The 17696-nt window shown below is 46.5% G+C and overlaps 1 protein-coding gene across 1 annotated transcript in view; it reads right to left on the bottom strand.

Annotated features, from left to right (window-relative positions):
• LOC132767959 (uncharacterized) overlaps positions 1-17696 on the bottom strand; it is a 67244-nt gene that overhangs the window by 30883 nt on the left and 18665 nt on the right. The window contains exons 6-11 of the mRNA XM_060763423.2: positions 14301-14421; positions 13973-14065; positions 13631-13791; positions 6423-6508; positions 6175-6258; positions 5955-6017 (exon numbers count right to left, since the gene is read on the bottom strand). Of these exons, the coding sequence (XP_060619406.2) occupies positions 5955-6017; positions 6175-6258; positions 6423-6508; positions 13631-13791; positions 13973-14065; positions 14301-14421 (608 nt within the window). The remainder of the gene's footprint in view (positions 1-5954; positions 6018-6174; positions 6259-6422; positions 6509-13630; positions 13792-13972; positions 14066-14300; positions 14422-17696) is intronic.

Genomic DNA, 17696 nt, shown 5'->3' with positions numbered 1-17696 from the left:
AATGGTGTCAGGAGGAACGCTTTGGCTTCCTCGACCATGGCCTGCTTTTCCAGGAGGATGGCCTACTGGCAAGGGATGGGGTGCATCTCACACAAGTAGGAAAACACCTTTTTGCTCACAGACTCGCAAACCTCATTAGACGCACTTTAAACTAGGTCCACCGGGGGAGGGGGACAACAGCCTTGCGAACACTACTTTACCCACAATATCTGGGAATCGCCAGAAGGCTAAACGGAGGGCTGCACAAACACAACAAGGACCAAGTACCCAAAGCACAATAATCCCAATTAAACAGCTCAGGGGAAGATCTCAGGGGCTCACATGTCTTTACACTAATGCACAGAGCATGGGAAATAAACAAGACGAACTCCAACTTTTAGCACAACACCACAAATATGATATCATAGGGATCACTGAAACCTGGTGGGATGACTCCTATCGCTGGAATGTAGATATCGAGGGGTATAACCTCTTTCACAGAAACCGAACAAAGGGGAGAGGAGGCGGAGTAGCCTTATATGTCAAAAACTCTTATGCTACAGAAGAGATTCAAGACAGCAATCTGGGAAACCAGCTTGAAATCATCTGGATAAGAATCAAGGGAACTGGGACTTAAAAAGATGTCGTTGTAGGCGTCTACTACAGACCCCCAAGCCAGGAGGAAGAACTTGATGAAGTCTTCTGCCAACAGTTGACCAAACAGGCACAGAGAAGAGATGTAGTAGTCATGGGCGATTTCAACTATCCCGATATTTGCTGGAAAACAAACTCGGCCAAGAGTACAAGGTCCAACAAATTCCTCGCTTGCCTTGCAGACAATTTCATGGTCCAGAAGGTAGAAGAAGCAACAAGGGGATTGACTACTCTTGATCTCATCTTAACAAATGCGGAGGACCTGATCGATGCGGTCGAAGTGGTAGGATCCTTAGGGGCAAGTGACCACGTGCTCCTGCAATTTGAGGTACAAAGGAAGGCCGAAACTAAGACAAGTCAAACCCGCATTTTGGACTTTAGGAGAGCTGATTTCCAAAAAATGAAGGAAACGCTGAGCAGCATTCCGTGGACACAGATACTAAAAGACAAGGGAGTTACGGATGGATGGGAATTTCTCAAGAGTGAAATACTCAAGGCGCAATTGCAAACTGTGCCAACAAAGAGAAAAAATAGGACAAGTGCAAAGAAGCCAGAATGGATGTCCAAAGAACTTCTAACTGTGCTAAGACACAAAAGAGACATGCACAAGAAGTGGAAAAAGGGAGAAATCACCAAAGAAGAATTCAAACAAATAGCCAACACCTGTAGGGAAAAGGTCCGCAAGGCTAAAGCAAAAAACGAGCTCAGACTTGCCAGGGACATTAAAAACAATAAAAAGGGCTTCTATTCTTATGTCAGTAGAAAAAGGAAAAACAAGGAGGCGATAGGACCTCTTCGAGGAGAAGATGGGGCAATGCTGACAGGGGATAGGGAAAAGGCAGAACTACTTAATGCCTTCTTTGCCTCGGTCTTCTCACAAAAAGAGAGTCTTCAACCTCAGCAAGATGGAGTGGATGAGGGTTTGGAGGACATCCAACCCCAAATTGGGAAAGAAGTCGTTCAGGAATACCTGGCCGCTCTTAATGAGTTCAAGTCCCCAGGGCCAGATCAACTACACCCCAGAGTATTGAAGGAACTAGCGGAAGTCATTTCGGAACCATTGGCAACCATCTTTGAGAGTTCTTGGAGAACGGGAGAAGTTCCAGCAGATTGGAGGAGGGCCAATGTGGTCCCAATCTTCAAGAAGGGAAAAAAGGATGACCCAAACAACTACCGTCCGGTCAGCCTCACGTCGATACCGGGCAAGATTCTGGAAAAGATTGTTAAGGAAGTGGTCTGCAAACACTTAGAAACAAATGCAGTCATCGCTAATAGTCAACATGGATTTATCAAAAACAAGTCATGTCAGACTAATCTGATCTCTTTCTTCGATAGAGCTACAAGCTGGGTAGATGCAGGGAATGCCGTGGATGTAGCGTACCTGGATTTCAGTAAGGCCTTCGACAAGGTCCCCCATGACCTTCTGGCAAGGAAACTAGTCCAATGTGGGCTAGGCAAAACTACGGTGAGGTGGATCTGGAATTGGTTAAGTGGACGAACACAGAGAGTGCTCACTAATGCTTCCTCTTCATCTTGGAAAGAAGTGACAAGTGGAGTGCCGCAGGGTTCCGTCCTGGGCCCGGTCCTGTTCAACATCTTTATTAATGACTTAGATGAAGGGCTAGAAGGCATGATCATCAAGTTTGCAGACGACACCAAATTGGGAGGGATAGCCAATAGTCCAGAGGACAGGAGCAGAATTCAAAACGATCTTGACAGATTAGAGAGATGGGCCAAAACTAACAAAATGAAGTTCAACAGTGACAAATGCAAGATACTCCACTTTGGCAGAAAAAACGAAATGCAAAGATACAGAATGGGTGACGCCTGGCTCGAGAGCAGTACGTGTGAAAAAGATCTTGGAGTCCTCGTGGACAACAAGTTAAACATGAGCCAACAATGTGATGTGGCGGCAAAAAAAGCCAATGGGATTTTGGCCTGCATCAAGAGGAGCATAGTGTCTAGATCTAAGGAAGTAATGCTACCCCTCTATTCTGCTTTGGTTAGACCACACCTGGAATATTGTGTCCAATTCTGGGCGCCACAATTCAAGAGAGATATTGACAAGCTGGAATGTGTCCAGAGGAGGGCGACTAAAATGATCAAGGGTCTGGAGAACAAGCCCTATGAGGAGCGGCTTAGGGAACTGGGCATGTTTAGCCTGAAGAAGAGAAGGCTGAGAGGAGATATGATAGCCATGTATAAATATGTGAGAGGAAGCCACAGGGAGGAGGGAGCAAGCTTGTTTTCTGCTTCCTTGGAGACTAGGACGCGGAACAATGGCTTCAAACTACAGGAGAGGAGATTCCATCTGAACATGAGGAAGAACTTCCTGACTGTGAGAGCCGTTCAGCAGTGGAACTCTCTGCCCCGGAGTGTGGTGGAGGCTCCTTCTTTGGAATCTTTTAAACAGAGGCTGGATGGCCATCTGTCAGGGGTGATTTGAATGCAATATTCCTGCTTCTTGGCAGGGGGTTGGACTGGATGGCCCATGAGGTCTCTTCCAACTCTTTGATTCTATGATTCTATGATTCTAGGTTCACCTCGAGCCCGAAGGAGGTCCTGCAGGTGGGCAAGGCAATAGGAGTAAGCTCTAGTAGTAGCAGGTTTGTGAGCAGCCTTCAGGATGGATCTGATGGCTGGTCTGAAGGACATCAAAGGGCTATCCTCCACGCAGTGAGGTGGAGAGAGGATGAAGGAGGAGCCCATTGTCCCTTGTCAGAAGGTCTGGTCGGGGGGGGGGAGGCAGAGAGATGGCCCTGGGAGAGAGAGATGGAGGAGGACCGGGTACCAGGTCTTTCTCGGCCAGGCTGGAGCTATTAGAATACGGTTGGCTCAGGACGACTGGATCTTCTCGACAACCCTGAGGATCAGGGGAATTGGGGGGAACATATAAAGAAAGTTTGTCGACCAGTTGAGGAGAAACGCGTCCCCTAGGCACCCGACAGACGGGTCTGGAGGAAGGCAGGCTCACCAAGGAAGCTAAGAATTCAACTGAGAGGCAAAGAGATCGACGTCTGGGTCGAAGAGAGCATTAAGCTCCATCGGGTCAAGCATCCACTCGTGGGAGATTGGCCTCGTTCGACTGAAGTCAGCTTGGCCGTTGAGGGAACCTGGGAGGTGAAGAGCTGAGATCGAGATCAAGTGGTCCAGGCACCAGCGTCAGATGGTCATTAAAAGTTTGAGTAGCTTTCTGGATCCTGTGCCATCTTGTTTCTTGATATAATACATTGCCCCTGTGTTGTCCGTGAGGATCAGGCGAAGGCCTTAAGGGACTTGAAAATCATCAACAGTTCGAGATAGTTTATGTGATGAAGCCTCTCTTGGGGAGACCAGAGGTCTTGAATAGAGAGTTCTCCTGTATGGCATCCCCAGGCAAATGTGGAGGAATTGGTCGTCAGTGTGACCGAGGGTTGTCAAGGATGAAAGGGAATCCCGATGCAGACGTTGTGTTGAGACTTCCACCATATTAAGGATCTTCAGACTAATGTCAATACCGAGTGGGTTTTGGAGTTGTGTTCTCGAGACGCGTTGACATGGTCGAGAAACCACTGTTGAAGAGGCTGAAAGTAAAATCTGGCATGGAGGGTGACCATCACTGTCAACCCCATGTGGCCTAGCAGGACTTGGATGTGCCTGGCCTTGACCGTACGAGTGGAGGCACATCGCTGAATCTTGCACTGAAGGGCAAGAAACCTTGCCTCGGGAAGAGAGACAGTCTGGATCATTGAGTTAAAGAGAGCGCAGATGAACTTTATGGAAGTCATCAGTGTCAAGTGAGATTTCTCGGCATTGAGATGGAGGTCATCAGGTCGAGATGGGCAACCGTCGTGTCAACATGGGATCTGAGAAGAGCTGGGGACTGTGATACAATCAGCCAATCGTCTAGGTAAGGAGAAATTAAGATGTTCTGCCACCGACATGCATTCTGTGAAAGTTCTGGGGGGCCTTGTGAGGCCAAAAGGTAAGACTTTGAACAGAAAAGTCTGCTTGTTGACTTTGAATGCTAGAAAGCATCTGTGGGACTCGCAAATCGCCAAGTGGAAGTAGCCGTCTCAGAGGTCAATCAAGGCAAAGTGGTCACCATAGTGAAGGAGTAGTAGAATGGACGATACCGTCACATTTCTGAACTTGCTACCGTCTCCGTAGTCATGGTACAGGGTGGCTTCGACTGTCGAGTAAGCCTTGATGATCTTGAGGTTACCAACAACGTTGACCTGGGTTTCGACAGTGCTTGGGCTGCAGTTGGGGTCGAAGGCTCCAAAGTCGAAGGAGCAGAAGTTGAAGCCGAAGGAGTGAAAGTTCGCTCATAAAGTAGGTATTTCAGTCAGGTGGCCCTGTTCTTCCACACTGAGCCATGAGGGATTGGAAATGGCGGCAGGAAGAGATAACATGGGCTTTGCCCACACAGAGAAGACATTTTGAGTGCTTGTCAAAGTCAGGAAATTTTGCAGAGCACTGGGAGCACCGCTTGAATTGAGTAATAGACATCGCAAAGAAGTTTCTGAAAAGAGCTATGGGGTGGGAAAACAGGAACTGTGGAGCATGCAGCCAGGGCGCCTTTTATGCCCTGGAGAGGGGACTGGGCAGGATTACCACCAAAACTTTGGTTTTAAACTTTAGAAGTTTTCTGTTGGAGCCTGTGCAGGTGCAGATACTCCATATGTGTGCATTCACACAGTCCACAAAGAAAACCCCCTTTTAAAAATCAAAGTACTTACCCATCCTGCTGTTGTGGCTCTCCTGGCATGTAGACATCTCCAGGTGTTCGCCCGGACCAGTCCAGAAGAACATCTGGACACCCACCCCAGAAAGCACACATTTTCTGAGGTGTGTGTGGACAGGGCCCCAGGAATATTCGTGTTTTTTAAATGTGGATGCTCCTGGGATAAAGTCCTGTCTAGAAAGGCCCTCGGTCTGCCCATCCTGAAATATGCTGGTTTTCAACATGTAGGGAGCTCTTATAACAAGCATACAAATGGCAATAGGCATCTTTAACTAGAAGTGTTATACAGGTTCCACCTTGTCCTTTTTTGTGGCTGAATCATCAGCTTGAAAATGATACCTGGCACAACAATCCCTCTGCTCCGCATCATGCCCATCCCCATAATGCGTGCTCTCCATCCTTCCCATCTCATCACCATTTCTCAAAACTAAACTCTTGGGTTCATCAATAACACATCTATACTGAGCATGTTCTTATAAATTTCTAAAAACTGCAATGAAAAGTGACCTTTCTTCCAAAATACAAGAAATCACACACCACTGCATACACACACACACAATTTCTAATCACAAAAATGTGATGAAACACTTCTTACCAAGGCTCACAGTAGAATACGAGAGAGGATGGCAGCCATATGCACTGATACGTCCAAATGTACCTTCAGATGAGACATAGCCAGTTAGTTAAGATGAAAACTGCTAGTGGTTAAAAGGAGAATGTCAGAAGTTGCTGCCATGACATTTTCATACTATTAGCTTCTTAAACGTATCCATGCATTCCATGCAAATCAAAAATACCAAGCTAACTGAGTTTACCTTTCAGACCCACAATGCCACAGAAAGAAGCAGGGATCCTCACAGAACCTCCCCCATCTGTGCCAAGAGCCAATGGGCAAAGACCTAGAAAGAAAGGACATTATGAAGGGAAATTGCATAGACCTTTATTTCTCACACACATCCGACTGCAACGAACTTGCCATCTACTTTGGAATCTTCTGCTATCCATCCGCCCACTTCCCAACACCTTTCTTAATACTGCCTTTTGAAATATTAATCCTTTTTACCTGAAGCCACAGCTGCTGCTGACCCACTGGAACTGCCACCTGTGAAATGCTGTGGGTTGTAAGGGTTTCTAGCTGTATCATGATACCTGGAAGTAGTAAAATAAATTATTCTTACCACAATGCTTGAGTTATTCCACCCAATCAAGCTCTGTCAATAGAAATAGCCATTGCCAGGAGAAAACGGCTGAGAGCAATAGTTTTAAAGTAACAAGTGTTGATTAGAGTGGGAGTGGGGATTTGTCAATGCTGAAGTTGTGCAATCTGTGTTGTCTCTGCTGAACATAGCAACCTTCCAAGCCTCCCCTCTAACTGTTTGTAAATGTGTATAATTGTTAACCTATGTTGTGTGTACATTTTGGTTTGTCAGTTTGACTGTACCTCTTTGGTGTGAGAGGGGCTTCAGACACAGGACTCCATTTTGTATGCAGTTTGCATTAGACCTCTGTGGAAGTGGATGCATGTTTGCTTTTGGACTTCAATGTTATAAGTCTGCTTACCACTTCATTGGAGGTAGATGTGTGTGCTTATGGACTTCAGTGAGTACTCTTAAAATTACACTAAAAATATTAAAGCCAATATGGTCTACAACTTCCAGTGAGTGGAGATAAGTGTCCAATTAGCAGACAAGGTCATGTATAAAGATGTATTAATCTTCCTCCTCTGTTTAAAGACTATGTGCATGTATACTGGTAGGTTACATACCTGTGACCATCTTTCTTTGAGTGGTGCTCTGTGAATTCACACATGTGGAGTGTCTGCGCCTGCGCGGGCACCAACGGAAACGTCTGTAGTTTAAACTTTTCAAATTTTGGCGGTAACCCCGCCCAGTCCCCGGCAGGGCATAAAAGGCACCCCGCGCGCACGCTCTGCAGTTCCTACGCCACAAGGCAGCGAGAAAGGCGGAGGTTTATTAGAGGGGAGGCTGGGCAGGTTTGTGTGAATTCACAGAGCACCACTCGAAGAAAGATGGTCACAGGTATGTAACCTACCATTTTTCTTCGTGGTCTCTGTGAATCCACACATGTGGAGACTAGCAAGCTGAGGTCCTGGAGGCGGGAAGAACAAACCGACCCCTTTATGAAGGACCAAACAGTTTTATTGAAGTATTTGTTTATTTATTTATTTGCTTTATTTCTATACCGCATTTTTCAGCCTAGATTAGGCGACTCATGCCCATCCCAACAGTATCAACAATATCAACAGTATGACATGAAAAAAGGACAGAAAGTCCCTAACGCAGGAGTGCATGATCCTCCTTGACCAAAGTGGTCGCTATCACAGTATAAACACACTCATTCATATGAGGGTGCAAACATAATAGTTGCATAGGAACGAACGCTACAGTCAAATTACGGTAATGAGGTTACGAAGGGCCTCAAGAGCAGCAACAACCCAGAGTGCAAACAGTGAAAGCATTGAGCATACATAATGAAGACAGAGAAACATCACCCTTGTGTGTAGCCTATGTCTGAGTAGGCCATGGATCGTAAGAACCGCATGTTATCCCTTGTTTTGCAGAGCAATCTGTCATCATGTACACAAAGTAATGAAACAATAAAGCATGTAAAGCATAACACATGTTATGTTATATGTTTTTAACACATATGTTTTTAACACATATACGAACTGAAACACCAGTTACAATTATGTTGTAGGCATTGAAAACCGACATCGGTATCGAAGTACTCGGTATCGAGGCTAGGGAGGGCAAGAAGTCAAGATTGCCCTACCAAAGGCCATATCAGACCTACGCCTAGTGTCCAATCTATAATGTGAGACAAAAGTCAAAGGGTTCACCCAAATGGCCGCCTTGCATATAAAGTCCAAGGGAATCCCCTTCAAGAAGGCGGTTGAAGCGGCCATTGCCCTGGTCGATCAAGCCCGAACAACCGGAGGGGGCTGACAACGGGCCAGTTGGTAACACAGTTCAATGGTCGACGCAATCCAGCGGGACAATCGCTGTGACGACACTGGCAGGCCCGGTTTATCTTGGGCATAGGAAACAAGAAGTCTCTGAGTCCTTCAAGACTGAGAAGTCCTGTCCCTGTAAAATAACAAGGCCCTCCGCACATCGAGGAGGTGCAGTCTTTTCTCCGTCGGAGTAGAGGGAGATGAAAAAGGGAAGGCAGGATAATGTCCTCGTTAACATGGAAGGGGAAAAAATCTTTGGCAAAAAAGAAATGTCCATGGGGAGAACTGCCCTGTCAGCATGGAAAAACAAACACGGCTCGTCAACCCTCAATGCCGCAAACTCAGGCGGCCTGCAGGCAGAGGTGATCGCCACCAGAAACGCTACTTTCCAGGAGAGTAGGCGAAGGTCGATCGTTGCTAAGGGCTCAAACGGTGGTAACACCAGTCTGGAGAGCACGAGCTCGAGGCTCCAGCCAGGAGTCGGAGGGCGAACTGGGGGATGCAGTTGTATCCCTTCAGGAAGGATCTAATGGAAGCGTCACAGAAAAGAGAGGTTCCTCCCCTCTGTTGGACATGCCATGAAATGGCGGCAAGGTGTGATTTCAACTATAAGAGCGATAGGCCCCACTCAGTTAGGGAAAACAAAATCTTAAGAACTGCCGGTATAGAAAGCGGAAACTCCCGAATTCCCTTCTCTCGAAGAAACCCCTGGAATCAGGCGAAACAAGCTGCATACAACCTCTTTGTTGCTGGTTTGTGGGCAGCAGTAAGGATGGACCGCACCTGTAGACACAGCGATCTCAGAACTGGATCCTCCAGGCTGAGAGATGAAGGGACGGCAGGTCAGAGTGGAGAAGTAGGCCTTCTTCCCTCGACAGAAGGTCTTGGCGGGGAGGGACCTGTCGATGCTGACCACCAGAGAGCTGCAGGAAGACCGGGTGCCACGCCTGTCGTGACCATGCAGGAGCTATCACTATGCAGTTGGCCTGTGCCGCCTGGATCCTCTCGATCACCTTGGAGATGAGCGGGAAGGGTGGGAAGATGTAGTGGAGATGCTTCGACCAGTCAAGAAGGAATGCGTCTCTGAGGCACCCCGGTGCCACGCCTGGTGGAAGATGCACACCGAAAAGAGGAAGTTGAGCATTCACGGGAGCCTCAAAGAGATTGACGTCTGGCCATCCCCATCCTTGAAGAGCAGGGCCAACTCCTGTGGGCTTAGCCTCCATTCATGGGACAATGATCGTGTGCGACACAGCGAATCCACCTTGACATTTAGAGAATCTGGTAGATGTAGTGCTGCAAGCGATATCGACCAGGCTACACACCGTTCCCAAAGAGTCAGTGAAAGGGCCAGCAATTTCCTGGACCCCGTTCTGCCCTGTTTGTTGACATAGTACATGGTTAGTTGGCTACCATGTTGTCCGTGAGGATCTGGACATTCTTACCCATAACCAAGGGGGCAAAGGCTTTCAGGGATTTGAAGATCGCCAAGAGCTCCAGGTAGTTGATGTGGCATAACCTCTCCTTGGCCGACCAAAGGTCCTGGACGGAGAGTTCTCCTGTATGGTATCTCCAGGCGAACATCGATGCATCCGTCGTGAGGGTGATCGATGGAGGGTCGGGATAGAAGGGGATGCCCTTGCAGACATGATGTCGAGTTGTCCACCATCTCAGGTACTTTTGTACAGCTAACGGGATGGTGAGACGCTTCGCACTGTGATCTGTGATTGGGTTGAAGTGGTCAAGAAACCATCTCTGTAGAGGCTGAAACCGCAGCCTTGCCAGCGGAGTTACCATCACTGTCGACGCCATGTGGCCTAGGAGGACCTGAATCTGCTTGGCTGTTACCATACGGGACTGAATACATCGGAGTGCTTCGAGGCGGAGCGCCCAAAATCTTGCTTTGGGAATATACACCGACTGACTCAGCGAATCAAACATGGTGGCGATGAACTTTATGCATGTCGTTGGGGTCAAGTACATTGAAGGCATAGGTTTGACCTGCAACACGAAAGGCCAGAAAGCGTCTTTGTCTTATCGACACGTGAAAATACTCATCTCAGAGGTCGATGGTCGTGAAGAAGTCCTCCAGCCGAAGGAGTGGGACTATGGACGACACTGTCACCATTCTGAACTTTTGGGCTTTGATGAAGGAGTTGAGATCCCTCAAGTCAAGGATCGGGCGGAGGGAGCCATCTAGCTTGGGGACGGTGAAATAGCGTGAGAAAAAGGCCTGCCCATTCAAGCAGTCGGGGAAGGGAGAGATTGCTCCTTTTTGAAGAAGAGTGTCGAACTCTGATAAGATTGGCAAGGAGGGCTCGGTATCGACGATTCGCCCTGTTGGGGGAAGGTCTTTGAACTTAATGCATAGCCTTCTTTTACAATCTTCAGCACCCACACATCTGAGGTGATGAGTCGCCATGCGTCAATTAAATGCGCGAGCCGGTCGCCGAAAGGCGGGTGTCGAGGTCAGGGCTGGAAAGCAGGAGCTGTGGGAATGGCCATGGTAGTGGCATCTGTAACGAACGACGAGACAGTATCGTCTGGGACAGCGTCAAACACTCTAGGGTGGTTTCCACCTGAAGCTTGGTGAGCCCTAGGGCGCTGCTACTGCTGATGGGATCATCGCTGCTGGGGCTGTTGATGTTGGGTTTGCTGCTGTGGGCCTGGCAACGAGAGAAGAGTTTGATGGTATGGGTACTGTCGGTATGGGGCACCATTTCTACTCCTGATGTACTGGAACCACCTTGTTCTCTGGGCCTGGGACTGATTTTCGATCCCGCACTTGGCTGCCAGGTTGGTTTTCAGCTTGTCGTTGGTGCCTGTGTTGAAGAGGCCCAGGGCATCAAAGGGAAGGTCTTCGATAACTTGCCTCAAGGAGGTTGAGAGGCCTGAAGATCGGAGCCAGGCGTGGGCCATCATCTTTCCCGCTGTATCACCGTATGCTTGGCCATCTGCATCTGGTGATGTGCCAATGAGTTTGCCTCTTGAGCAAGGGTAGTTAGCACTGTACGGAACGACTTTCTCCCAGAGGATTTGTTGGTATGCCCCCATACAAGCGCCATAGTTCGCCATCCTGGTCAGGAGGATGGCACCTGAGTACAATTTTCGACTGACAGCATCAAATCTTTTTCCCTCTCAGTCAGATGGGGTTGAAGATTGCCTTCCAAATGCTTGCGCCACCTTTACAACCACAGAGTTCGGTTCAGGGTGGTGTTTGAGCCATTCCAAGCCCTCGTTGTCCATACGGTACCAGGCTTCGATTTCCTTAGAAGTGGGGGGAATAGACGATGGAGTCTTCCACGAAGCTTGGATAACATCGAGGAGGTACTGTGGAAAAGGTAGCAGCGGGGCCAGTGGCGTCTCGGCTTAGACCCGCTTGAAGACCGGTCAGTCACTGCCTTGGAGGTGTGTTTAATTTCCAGGCCTAGAGTCGGCCATGCGAGCCATCTGGTCTAATTCAACTGCTATGGAGTAGTTACGGGGAGCCCCCTCAGCCCGGTCATAGCTAATTTCTACATGGAACACTTTGAAAAACAAGCCCTGGAAACAGCAAAAAAAAAAAAAAAGCCCACTATATGGTTCAGATATGTGGATGACACTTTCACCATATGGAGCCACGGAGAAGAACTAAACAGGTTCCTGGACCATCTTAACAGCATCCACCCAAACATCCAATTCACCATGGAAAAAGAAAATGAAGGAAGACTGTCTTTTCTAGATGTCCTAGTAATCCATAAATCAGATCAACAATTGGGTCACACCGTCTACAGAAAACCCACACACACAGATAGATATCTACATAAAAACTCCAACCATCACCAAGTCAAAAAAGAAGCACCATTAAAGCCTTGGCAGACCATGCAAAAAGAATCTGCGAACCCCACCTCCTCCAAGATGAACTAAACCACCTAAACTGGGCTCTACAGATTAATGGATACTCCACCTCAGACATCAGAAGAGCTGCAAGACCAAGAACAAGCCACGAGAGTAAAGACAAAGATCCACCCAGAGGAAATGTGTTCCTGCCATACATCAAGGGAACCACTGACTGCATAGGGAAGCTGATGAGGAAACACAACGTAAAAACTATCTACAGACCCACCAAGAAAATCCAACAAATGCTACGTTCAGCAAAGGACAAGAGGGATCCTCTCGCTTCTGCAGGAATCTACCGTGTACCATGCAGCTGTGGACAAGTCTACATAGGGACCGCCAAACGCAGCATTGCCCAAACACGAATCAAGGAACAGGAAAGGCACTGCAGACTACTTCAACCAGAGAGGTCAGCCATAGCAGAGCACCTGATGAACCAACCTGGACACAGCATATTATTTGAGAACACAGAAATGCTGGACCACTCAAACAATCTCCATATCAGACTACACAGAGAAGCCATTGAAATCCACAAGCATGTGGACAATTTCAACAAAAAGGAGGAAACCATGAAAATGAACAAAATCTGGCTACCAGTATTTAAAACACTCTAAAATTAGAACAGCACAGCAACAAAGAGGAGAGAAACAAGGACATCTAATCACCTTTCAACAAAAGATTGCTCCAGGTTCTGCCAGTCCATCAAATGCTAATCAAGGTGATCAGTTGAAACATTCGCACCTAGCTCCAATAGACAAGAGTCCTTTGTCCCACCCTGGTCATTCCACAGATATATAAACCCTTTTTCCTAGTTCCAACAGACCTCATTACCTCTGAGGATGCTTGCCATAGATGCAGGCGAAACGTCAGGAGAAAAATGCCTCTAGAACATGGCCCAAAAAAACCTACAACAACCCAGTGATTCCGGCCATGAAAGCCTTCAACAATACATGGTTCTTCAGTTTAACTGTTGAGCTACCTGTGTGCTATTACAGTAATACTTTATGAATATCACTTTTCTTAAGAGCTGCCTTCTAACAAGGTCATACTTTTCTTCTGAGTGGTGGTCTCCATTTTCATGGAGACTTGCATTTGCCAAACAGTGGTGAAATCATTTTTACCTTTGCAATAAGATTATATGCACTGGAATTTCCAACAGATAATGGAATTTCCAATAGTCTCATATTTGCTGATCTCTGAAACAACAGTAGATTTTGTTGTGAACTATATAAATTGTCCAACTAGAGTAGTCAGTGAATCAGGAAAATTTGATTCACCATATGTCAACTGATGCCAATCTATTTGGAACTACTTTCTCATTTTTTGCTCTGTTACCAGCCATCAAGTTAAAGAAATCTGTGATTTACTGGAGCAAGTTTTGAAATTAAAGCTTATTTTTAATGAATGCAAACACTTCTAACCTGTTGGGATTACAGCCTGTGGTCCCAATACCTAATTCATGCATGTTTGAGACTCCAATAATAATGGCACCAGCTTCCCGTAGTTTCCTGGTCACAGTGGCATCTTCAGTTTCTGGCTTTGTACCCAGGTATTCTGTTCCGCTTCGATGATAATAGGGAACCTTGTAATACAACATACAGATGTGTGTTATGCATGGGCCCAGCAGTCTCTGAATTCCCTCAGGGTTGTCTCTCCAAAAGGGTTGTCTCTCAAATCCTTCTACATGCAAAAGGAACAGCCCAAACAGAATCCCATCTCTTTTCTTAAGGGCAATCTTACTCAAGAAAGAAACTATTGCATACCACTTTGATCTCCTCCTTCAAGCACACTGGAATTCCATCCAAGAGAGAGAGGGGTTTCTTCTCTCTATAGCGAGCAGTGGAGCACTCAGCCATCTGAACGGAGAGGCATAACATGATCAGTCATAGGGCTTTCAGCAATACAAGTGCTGAGAAGGGTAGAGATAAGGGAACACTGGAACAGATAGGCTGGTCCAAGCATGTCCCCAATATTAAATCTTGATCAAAGGACTTCAACACCAAAGGGTAGAGTTTACCCTGACCTGTGGGAAAACCCACACACATACAAATACCCAACATATTAAGAAAAAATAATAAACTTCTAATAAACCTTAATTATCTCCTCCTGGTCCCATTGAGAAATTGCTCGCAGATGGGGACTTATTCTCTCAGGATCTTCCAAAACAGCAAGAATATTCTTGGCAACTTGAAGGGGTGTCACTTCTCCAGATCTTGAAAACAAATAACAATTGTGGTGAGAATACCAGGCAGCAATCTTCATTTGAGTACCCAGGATCTGATTACTACAAAGTCTGTAAGTCACATGTGTCAAACTCAAGGCCTGCAGGCCAAATCCAGCCTGCCATGTCATTTTATGTGGCTCTCCAGATGCCAAACTATAACTTCTGTATTCCCCATCATGACTAGAGTTGGTGGGAGTTGTGATAACAATTGTGATAACAGTAACATATGGAAGACTGCCAATTGTTCTGTCCAGTCACGATAGTAAGGTTTGAATTTAGATACAAGGCTTGGGGATATGATGTCTGACTTTAAAATGCCCTTTAACCTTTCCCCAACCTCAGAGCCACAAGTGCTGTTGGGTTGCAATTTTGATTATCCCCAGTCCACAGCCAGATATTTAAAAGATATGGAATTGTCATTCAATAAATGTGGACACCCAAATTGGGTAAAAACTAACCACTATGTAAAAAAAAGTTACAGTTGAATCTTTATATCCATGAATTTTCCATCTATGGATCCAATGGTGCTTTGAAGGCAACCATAAGGCTGACGTGACCTTCAATTTGACACCCCTGCACTAAGTAGATGGAGGTTTCTATTTTTTGTTTCTGAAAGTCATTTTGCCTAACCCTTGACATCTGCTATTTTAATGAAGTGGAATTTTAATTTTAATGAAGTGGAATTAAACAGCTCAAGGGAAGATCCCAGGGGCTCACATGTCTTTACACTAATGCACAGAGCATGGGAAATAAACAAGACGAACTCCAACTTCTAGCACAACACCACAAATATGATATCATAGCCATCACTGAAACCTGGTGGGATGACTCCTATCGCTGGAATGTAGATATCGAGGGGTATAACCTCTTTCACAGAAACCGAACAAAGGGGAGAGGAGGCGGAGTAGCCTTATATGTCAAAAACTCTTATGCTGCACAAGAAATTCAAGACAGCAATCTGGGAAACCAGCTTGAAATCATCTGGATAAGAATCAAGGGAACTGGGACTCAAAAAGATGTCGTTGTAGGCGTCTACTACAGACCCCCAAGCCAGGAGGAAGATCTTGATGAAGTCTTCTGCCAACAGTTGACCAAACAGGCACAGAAAAGAGATGTAGTAGTCATGGGCGATTTCAACTATCCCGATATTTGCTGGAAAACAAACTCGGCCAAGAGTACAAGGTCCAACAAATTCCTCGCTTGCCTTGCAGACAATTTCATGGTCCAGAAGGTAGAAGAGGCAACAAGGGGATTGGCTACTCTTGATCTCATCCTAACAAATGCGGAGGACCTGATCGATGCGGTCGAAGTGGTAGGATCCTTAGGGGCAAGTGACCATGTGCTCCTGCAATTTGAGGTACAAAGGAAGGCCGAAACTAAGACAAGTCAAACCCGCATTTTGGACTTTAGGAGAGCTGATTTCCAAAAAATGAAGGAAACGCTGAGCAGCATTCAGTGGACACAGATACTAAAAGACAAGGGAGCTACGGATGGATGGGAATTTCTCAAGAGTGAAATACTCAAGGCGCAATTGCAAACCGTGCCAACAAAGAGAAAAAATAGGACAAGTGCAAAGAAGCCAGAATGGATGTCCAAAGAACTTCTAACTGTGCTAAGACACAAAAGAGACATGCACAAGAAGTGGAAAAAGGGAGAAATCACCAAAGAAGAATTCAAACAAATAGCCAACACCTGTAGGGAAAAGGTCCGCAAGGCTAAAGCAAAAAACGAGCTCAGACTTGCCAGGGACATTAAAAACAATAAAAAGGGCTTCTATTCTTATGTCAGTAGAAAAAGGAAAAACAAGGAGGCGATAGGACCTCTTCGAGGAGAAGATGGGGCAATGCTGACAGGGGATAGGGAAAAGGCAGAACTACTTAATGCCTTCTTTGCCTCGGTCTTCTCACAAAAAGAGAGTCTTCAACCTCAGCAAGATGGAGTGGATGAGGGATTGGAGGACATCCAACCCCAAATTGGGAAACAAGTCGTCCAGGAATACCTGGCCGCTCTTAATGAGTTCAAGTCCCCAGGGCCAGATCAACTACACCCCAGAGTATTGAAGGAACTAGCGGAAGTCATTTCGGAACCATTGGCAACCATCTTTGAGAGTTCTTGGAGAACGGGAGAAGTTCCAGCAGATTGGAGGAGGGCCAATGTGGTCCCAATCTTCAAGAAGGGAAAAAAGGACGACCCAAACAACTACCGTCCGGTCAGCCTCACGTCGATACCGGGCAAGATTCTGGAAAAGATTGTTAAGGAAGTGGTCTGCAAACACTTAGAAACAAATGCAGTCATCGCTAATAGTCAACATGGATTTATCAAAAACAAGTCATGCCAGACTAATCTGATCTCTTTCTTCGATAGAGCTACAAGCTGGGTAGATGCGGGGAATGCCGTGGATGTAGCGTACCTGGATTTCAGTAAGGCCTTCGACAAGGTCCCCCATGACCTTCTGGCAAGGAAACTAGTCCAATGTGGGCTAGGCAAAACTACGGTGAGGTGGATCTGTAATTGGTTAAGTGGACGAACACAGAGAGTGCTCACTAATGCTTCCTCTTCATCTTGGAAAGAAGTGACGAGCGGAGTGCCGCAGGGCTCCGTCCTGGGCCCGGTCCTGTTCAACATCTTTATTAATGACTTAGATGAAGGGCTAGAAGGCATGATCATCAAGTTTGCAGACGACACCAAATTGGGAGGGATAGCCAATAGTCCAGAGGACAGGAGCAGAATTCAAAACGATCTTGACAGATTAGAGAGATGGGCCAAAACTAACAAAATGAAGTTCAACAGTGACAAATGCAAGATACTCCACTTTGGCAGAAAAAATGAAATGCAAAGATACAGAATTGGGGATGCCTGGCTCGAGAGCAGTATGTGTGAAAAAGATCTTGGAGTCCTCGTGGACAACAAGTTAAACATGAGCCAACAATGTGATGTGGCGGCAAAAAAAGCCAATGGGATTTTGGCCTGCATCAATAGAAGCATAGTGTCTAGATCTAAGGAAGTAATGCTACCCCTCTATTCTGCTTTGGTTAGACCACATCTGGAATATTGTGTCCAATTCTGGGCACCACAATTCAAGAGAGATGTTGACAAGCTGGAAAGTGTCCACAGGAGGGCGACTAAAATGATCAAGGGTCTGGAGAACAAGCCCTATGAGGAGCGGCTTAGGGAACTGGGCATGTTTAGCCTGAAGAAGAGAAGGCTGAGAGGAGATATGATAGCCATGTATAAATATGTGAGAGGAAGCCACAGGGAGGAGG

Source organism: Anolis sagrei, chromosome 2 (assembly GCF_037176765.1).
Source record: "Anolis sagrei isolate rAnoSag1 chromosome 2, rAnoSag1.mat, whole genome shotgun sequence".
Taxonomy (NCBI): domain Eukaryota; kingdom Metazoa; phylum Chordata; class Lepidosauria; order Squamata; family Dactyloidae; genus Anolis; species Anolis sagrei.
The sequence above is the reverse complement of the archived record's forward strand: the minus strand, read 5'-3'. Positions and strand labels throughout refer to the sequence as shown.